The following is an 8,384-nucleotide window of genomic DNA, read 5'->3' as shown; positions in this document are numbered from 1 at the left end:
AGTAAACATTTACACCATCTTTTGTACCAGTATATATATACACAGTATCTGCGGCTTATGGTATAATGTATTTCTTCTCAAATGTAGCGGGTGTGTCTCTATAGTGAGTGAATAAAAGCTCATTTGAGAATCACACATCGCTATCGCCTCTTTGAATCAAACACAATATTTGTGCTGCTCGTCACTGTCTTTCATGACAAGTATGATGACGGCCGTATAAAAAGCGCTACATGAAAATCCAAAAACGAGCATCTCACCGCCGCAAAGTGGTGGATAAAAGACATTTCTGCCCTGGAAGCTGATATTAATACCGCCTGTCAGCACTTTACCGCATTTTGATCATTGGTATGTACATTTTGCCGCTTAAAGCTAAGCATTGCACTCAATAATACAGAGTAAAGCTAAGCATTGCACTCAATAATACAGAGTAAAGCTAAGCATTGCACTCAATAATACAGAGTAAAGCTAAGCATTGTACTCAATAATACAGAGTAATAGCTACCAATTTGAAAACTAGTGTCGACGGAATGACTTCAGAGCATTAATAATGTTGAGACAGGATTTAAGTTAGGTTCTATTTAAGTGAGTTCCTGATTGAACAGGTCTGGAGGTACTCAGTTCATTTATGATTTAACATGATCTCTCAAAACATATTTTAAGGGTTAGGGTTGGGGTTGGGTTAACAACTCTAACCCTAAGCCTGCATTTTGTGTTGACTTTGGTTATCTTTGTGGGACATTTTCATTTGTTTGACGGTCTTAAACATTTAAGTGGTGAATATACAGTAGGCTGTCTTGAGTTTCCAATCATTTCTACAACTCTTATATTTTTGTGATGTAGTGATTGGAGCACATACTTGTTGCTCACAAAAAAACATTCATGAAGTTTGCTTCGTTTATGAATTTATTATGGCTCTACTGAAAATGTGAGGGTCAAAAGTTGGGGCGTAATGTTGTAACAAATAATATTTCTATTAAATAGGCTTTACTTTGCATTTTAATTAACGTGGGATTATTTTTTTGTATTTAGAAATAATAGTATCAACTTTTTTTTTTTTTTTTTTTTCTCCAACATTTGTGGCACTGGCGTGGCGCCCCCTGATGGACGGCGCCCTTAGCATTTGCCTATACGGCCTATGCCACGGGCCGGCCCTGAGTATGGTGGTGGTAGTATTATGCTCTGGGCCTGTTTTGCTGCCAATGGAACTGCTGCTTTAAATGGGACAATGAAAAAGGAGGATTAGCTCCAAATTGTTCAGATATCCGACATTTTGACAGAAAATATCCCGACATTTTGACAGAAATATCCCGACATTTTGACAGCAAATATCCTGACATTTTGACAGAAAATATCCCGACATTTTGACAGCAAATATCCCGACATTTTGACAGAAAATATCCCGACTTTTTGACACTTAGAAAAAATCTAGACTCTTTGACACTTTGAAAAAAATCCCGACATTTTGACATTTGGAAAAAATCCCGATTTTTTTACAAAAAAAATCCCAATTTTTTTTACAAAAAAAATCCAGACTTTTTAACAGAAAATATCCGACATTTTGACAGCAAATATCCCGACATTTTGACAGAAATATGCCGACATTTCGACAGATAATTCCCCGACATTTTGACTTAGAAAAAATCACCACTTTTTGATGAAAAAAATCACCACTTTTTGACACTTATAAAAGATGCATTTTGACACTTAGAAAAAATCCAGACTTTTTGACACTTAGAAAAAATCTCGACTTTTTGAGAGAAAATATCCCGACATTATGACAGGAAATATCCGGACATCTTGACACTTCGAAAAAATCCCGACTTTTTCACACTTAGAAAAAATCCCGACTTTTTCACACTTAGAAAAAAATCTCAACTTTTGGACAGAAAATATCCCGACATTTTGACACTTTGAAAAAATCCCGACTTTTTGACACTTAGAAAAAATCCAGACTTTTTGACAGAAATATCACGACATTTTGACAGAAATATCACGACATTTTGACACTTTGAAAAAATCACGACTTTTTGACAAAAAAAATCCCAAGTTTTTGACACTTATAAAAGATACATCTTGACACATAGAAAAAATCCAAAATCCAAAAAAGGTGAGGCCTTCAATCCCAGGAACACCATTCCTACCATCAAGCATGGTGGTGGTAGTATTATGCTCTAGGCCTGTTTTGCTGCCAATGGAACTGCTGCTTTAAATGGGACAATGAAAAAGGAGGATTAGCTCCAAATTGTTCAGATATGTTCAGATATCCGACATTTTGACAGAAAATATCCCGACATTTTGACAGAAAATATCCCGACATTTTGACAGCAAATATCCCGACATTTTGACAGATAGTATCCCGACTTTTTGACACTTAGAAAAAATCTAGACTCTTTGACACTTAGAATTCCATTGAATCCCGACATTTTGACATTTGGAAAAAATCCCGATTTTTTTACCAAAAAAATCCCAATTTTTTTTACAAAAAAAATCCAGACTTTTTGACAGAAAATATCCGACATTTTGACAGCAAATATCCCGACATTTTGACAGAAATATGCCGACATTTCGACAGATAATTCCCCGACATTTTGACTTAGAAAAAATCCTGACTTTTTGACACTTAGAAAAAATCACCACTTTTTGATGAAAAAAATCACCACTTTTTGACACTTATAAAAGATGCATTTTGACACTTAGAAAAAATCCAGACTTTTTGACACTTAGAAAAAATCTCGACTTTTTGACAGAAAATATCCCGACATATTGACAGGAAATATCCGGACATCTTGACACTTTGAAAAAATCCCGACTTTTTCACACTTAGAAAAAATCCCGACTTTTTCACACTTAGAAAAAAATCTCAACTTTTGGACAGAAAATATCCCGACATTTTGACACTTTGAAAAAATCCCGACTTTTTGACACTTAGAAAAAATCCAGACTTTTTGACAGAAATATCACGACATTTTGACACTTAGAAAAAATCCAGACTTTTTGACACTTAGAAAAAAATCTCGACTTTTTGACAGAAAATATCCCGACATTTTGACAGGAAATATCCGGACATCTTGACACTTTGAAAAAATCCCGACTTTTTCACACTTGGAAAAAATCCCGACTTTTTCACACTTAGAAAAAAATCTCAATTTTTGGACAGAAAATATCCCCACATTTTGACACTTTGAAAAAATCCCGACTTTTTGACACTTAGAAAAAAATCCAGACTTTTTGACAGAAATATCACGACATATTGACACTTTGAAAAAATCCTGCCTTTTTGACACTTAGAAAAAATCCAGACTTTTTGACAGAAATATCACGACATTTTGACACTTTGAAAAAATCACGACTTTTTGACAAAAAAATCCCAAGTTTTTGACACTTATAAAAGATACATCTTGACACATAGAAAAAATCCAAAATCCAAAAAAGGTGAGGCCTTTAATCCCAGGAACACCATACCTACCGTCAAGCATGGTGGTGGTAATATTATGCTCTGGGCCTGTTTTGCTGCCAAAGGAACTGCTGCTTTAAATGGGACAATGAAAGAGGAGGATTAGCTCCAAATTGTTCAGGACAAGCTAAAATCATCACCCCGGAGGTTGGGTCTTGGGCGCAGTTGGGTGTTCCAACAGGACAATGACCTCAAAAGTGGTCAAGGAATGGCTAAATCGAGCTAGAATGAAGGTTTTAGAATGACTTGAAGGTGTGGACAATGCTGAAGAAACAAGTCCATGTCAGAAAAGCAACACATTTAGCTGAACTGCAGCAATTTAGTGGTCAAGTGGTCAAGCAGAAGCTTGTGGATGGCTACCAAAAGCGCCTTATTGCAGGTCAACTTGCCAAGGGACATGTAAGCAAATATTAACATTGCTGTATGTATACTTTTCACCCTCACATTTTCAGTAGAGCCATAATAAATTCATAAAAGAAGCAAACTTCATGAATGTTTTTTGTGAGCAACAAGTATGTGTTCCAATCACTACATCACAAAAAAAAAAAGAGTTGTAGAAATGATTGGAAACTCATGACATGATGTTCTTTACAAGTGTACGTACACTTTTGACCACCACTGTATGTGTATATAAAGGTATATACAGTATAGGTACATATACAGGTAAAAGCCAGTAAATTAGAATATTTAGAAAAACTTGATTTATTTCAGTAATTGCATTCAAAAGGTGTAACTTGTACATTATATTTATTCATTGCACACAGACTGATGCATTCAAATGTTTATTTCATTTAATTTTGATGATTTGAAGTGGCAACAAATGAAAATCCAAAATTCCGTGTGTCACAAAATTAGAATATTACTTAAGGCTAATACAAAAAAGGGATTTTTAGAAATGTTGGCCAACTGAAAAGTATGAAAATGAAAAATATGAGCATGTACAATACTCAATACTTGGTTGGAGCTCCTTTTGCCTCAATTACTGCGTTAATGCGGCGTGGCATGGAGTCCATGAGTTTCTGGCACTGCTCAGGTGTTATGAGAGCCCAGGTTGCTCTGATAGTGGCCTTCAACTCTTCTGCATTTTTGGGTCTGGCATTCTGCATCTTCCTTTTCACAATACCCCACAGATTTTCTATGGGACTAAGGTCAGGGGAGTTGGCGGGCCAATTTAGAACAGAAATACCATGGTCCGTAAACCAGGCACGGGTAGATTTTGCGCTGTGTGCAGGCGCCAAGTCCTGTTGGAACTTGAAATCTCCATCTCCATAGAGCAGGTCAGCAGCAGGAAGCATGAAGTGCTCTAAAACTTGCTGGTAGACGGCTGCGTTGACCCTGGATCTCAGGAAACAGAGTGGACCGACACCAGCAGATGACATGGCACCCCAAACCATCACTGATGGTGGAAACTTTACACTAGACTTCAGGCAACGTGGATCCTGTGCCTCTCCTGTCTTCCTCCAGACTCTGGGACCTCGATTTCCAAAGGAAATGCAAAATTTGCATGGTTGGGTGATGGTTTGGGGTGCCATGTCATCTGCTGGTGTCGGTCCACTCTGTTTCCTGAGATCCAGGGTCAACGCAGCCGTCTACCAGCAAGTTTTAGAGCACTTCATGCTTCCTGCTGCTGACCTGCTCTATGGAGATGGAGATTTCAAGTTCCAACAGGACTTGGCGCCTGCACACAGCGCAAAATCTACCCGTGCCTGGTTTACGGACCATGGTATTTCTGTTCTAAATTGGCCCGCCAACTCCCCTGACCTTAGCCCCATAGAAAATCTGTGGGGTATTGTGAAAAGGAAGATGCAGAATGCCAGACCCAAAAACGCAGAAGAGTTGAAGGCCACTATCAGAGCAACCTGGGCTCTCATAACACCTGAGCAGTGCCAGAAACTCATGGACTCCATGCCACGCCGCATTAACGCAGTAATTGAGGCAAAAGGAGCTCCAACCAAGTATTGAGTATTGTACATGCTCATATTTTTCATTTTCATACTTTTCAGTTGGCCAACATTTCTAAAAATCCCTTTTTTGTATTAGCCTTAAGTAATATTCTAATTTTGTGACACACGGAAGTTTGCATTTTCATTTGTTGCCACTTCAAATCATCAAAATTAAATGAAATAAACATTTGAATGCATCAGTCTGTGTGCAATGAATAAATATAATGTACAAGTTACACCTTTTGAATGCAATTACTGAAATAAATCAAGTTTTTCAAAATATTCTAATTTACTGGCTTTTACCTGTATATGTATATAAAGGTATATACAGTATAGGCGTAATATGATCAAACTTTCTTGTTCTTGTCAAAAGTCTAGCAGCCGCATTTTGTACCAATAACTCCTAGAAGACTCAAAAGTGCAGATTTCAACCATTGAAACACTTTCTATAGTTGAAGACTTCCGCTCATTTAAAAACACCACAATGGCAAACACAGTTTGGATGTTAAAGGTCTAAAGAAAACCGCATTTTGCCCAGGTCCGGGTTATAGTAACACAACTTATTGTCTTCAGGGTAAAAACATGCAGATCTTTGTGACGACTCTATCTGGAAAGACGCTCACTCTCAAGGTGGAGCTCACGGACACGATTGAGAAGGTGAAGACCAAAATCCGTGCCAAGGAAGGACTTCCAGCCCGCCAGCAAAGACTGATCTTTGCTGGCAAGCAACTGGAAGACGAGCGCACCCTCTCGGACTACAACATCCAGAGGGAGTCCACCATCCACTACATCCTGCGTCTGAGAGGTGGCATGCAGGTCTTTGTGAAGGACTCGCTCGGAAGGCTCGACCCTTACGAGGTTGAGATCGGCGACACTGTGGAGAGTTTGAAGGAGAAAATCCGGGACGTGACGGGGGTTCCTCTTTACGAGCAGGTACTGGACTGTAACGGCCGGAGGCTGCTGGAGCGAGAACGCTTGTCCGACTGCAACATCAGTCAGCAGTCTGTGATCGATCTTAGGATGAGTAGCTGTCGGAAAATGCGGATCTTTGTGAAGACCCTCACTGGCAGGGTCCTCACCCTCTACGTCAGGGCTGATAACACCATTAAGAACGTGAAGGCCATAATCCAAGAACAAGTAGGGATTCCTCTTCACCAGCAGGCACTGACCTTTGGCCGAAGTCAACTGGAGGATGACAAGTACTTGTTTTCATACAGGATCAAGGCCGAAGCGACCCTTCATCTTGTCCTGCGTCCTTTGTGAAGACATTTCTGCCAGTGGGTTCTCGGGGTGTGTCTATTAGTGTTGTCCCCATACCAATATTTTGGTACTGGTACTGGTACCAAAAGTATTTCGGTACTTTTCTGGCTTTATTTGAACAAAAACTGTGCAAGACCTCCTTCTACCACCTTAGGAACGTTGCTAAACTCCGCCCCTCACTCACTCTCTGATGCTGAGAGGCTCGTCCACACCTTTGTCTCCTCCAGGCTAGACTACTGCAACCCACTTCTTGTCGGGATCCCCAGCAAGAACATCCAGTACTTACAGAATAGTGCTGCTAGGATCCTGATGAGAGTGCGGAAATATGACCACATCACCCCAATTCTCAAATCCCATCACTGGCTTCCTGTTCCACTCAGGATTGAATTCAAAGTCTCCCTACGAACCCACCAGTGCCTCCATGGAAATGCCCCCCTCTTCCATCCATCCATCCATCTTCTTCCGCTTATCCGAGGTCGGGTCGCGGGGGCAGCAGCCTAAGCAGGGAAGCCCAGACTTCCCTCTCCCCAGCCACTTCGTCCAGCTCTTCCTGTGGGACCCCGAGGCGTTCCCAGGCCAGCCGAGAGACATAGTCTTCCCAACGTGTCCTGGGTCTTCCCCGCGGCCTCCTACCGGTCGGACGTGCCCTAAACACCTCCCTAGGGAGGCGTTCGGGTGGCATCCTAACCAGATGCCCGAACCACCTCATCTGGCTCCTCTCGATGTGGAGGAGCAGCGGCTTTACTTTGAGCTCCCCCCGGATGACAGAGCTTCTCACCCTATCTCTAAGGGAGAGACCCGCCACCCGGCGGAGGAAACTCATTTCGGCCGCTTGTACCCGTGATCTTGTCCTTTCGGTCATAACCCAAAGCTCATGACCATAGGTGAGGATGGGAACGTAGATCGACCGGTAAATTGAGAGCTTTGCCTTCCGGCTCAGCTCCTTCTTCACCACAACGGATCGATACAGCGTCCGCATTACTGAAGACGCCGCACCGATCCGCCTGTCGATCTCACGATCCACTCTTCCCTCACTCGTGAACAAGACTCCGAGGTACTTGAACTCCTCCACTTGGGGCAAGATCTCCTCCCCAACCCGGAGATGGCACTCCACCCTTTTCCGGGCGAGAACCATGGACTCGGACTTGGAGGTGCTGATTCTCATCCCAGTCGCTTCACACTCAGCTGCGAACCGATCCAGTGAGAGCTGAAGATCCTGGCCAGATGAAGCCATCAGGACCACATCATGTTTAAAAAGCAGAGACCTAATCCTGCAGCCACCAAACCGGATCCCCTCAACGCCTTGACTGCGCCTAGAAATTCTGTCCATAAAAGTTCAGAACAGAATGGGTGACAAAGGGCAGCCTTGGCGGAGTCCAACCCTCACTGGAAACGTGTCCGACTTACTGCCGGCAATGCGGACCAAGCTCTGGCACTGATCATACAGGGAGCGGACTGCCACAATCAGACAGTCCGATACCCCGTACTCTCTGAGCACTCCCCACAGGACTTCCCGAGGGACACGGTCGAATGCCTTCTCCAAGTCCACAAAACACATGCCCCCCTCTACCTCAAAAAAATACTCACCCCCAAATCCTCCACACCACACCTCCGCTCCGGACAGGCTAACCTTCTCCAACCTCCAAGGACAAAGCTACGAACGATGGGAGACCGGGCTTTCTGCTCTGCCGCTCCCAGTCTGTGGAACGCTCTCCCTGACCACCTGA

The 8,384-nt window shown here is 42.2% G+C and overlaps 1 protein-coding gene across 1 annotated transcript; it reads left to right on the top strand.

Annotated features, from left to right (window-relative positions):
* The first annotated feature begins 261 nt into the window (after nt 1-261).
* LOC133623541 (polyubiquitin-B-like) lies at nt 262-6,660 on the top strand. Its single transcript, XM_061986758.1, has 2 exons — nt 262-345; nt 5,971-6,660. Exon 2 carries the CDS (start codon nt 5,980-5,982, stop codon nt 6,658-6,660), a length of 681 nt encoding a protein of 226 aa, XP_061842742.1. The 5' UTR covers nt 262-345; nt 5,971-5,979.
* The last annotated feature ends 1,724 nt before the right edge of the window (nt 6,661-8,384 follow it).

Source organism: Nerophis lumbriciformis, linkage group LG26 (assembly GCF_033978685.3).
Source record: "Nerophis lumbriciformis linkage group LG26, RoL_Nlum_v2.1, whole genome shotgun sequence".
Lineage (NCBI taxonomy): Eukaryota > Metazoa > Chordata > Actinopteri > Syngnathiformes > Syngnathidae > Nerophis > Nerophis lumbriciformis.
This window is presented reverse-complemented; position numbering and strand designations above follow the sequence as displayed.

What these genes read in the sequence shown, in the direction of transcription:
- LOC133623541 (XM_061986758.1), top strand. Translation starts at nt 5,980, where the DNA reads ATGCAGATCTTTGTGACGACTCTATCTGGAAAGACGCTCACTCTCAAG.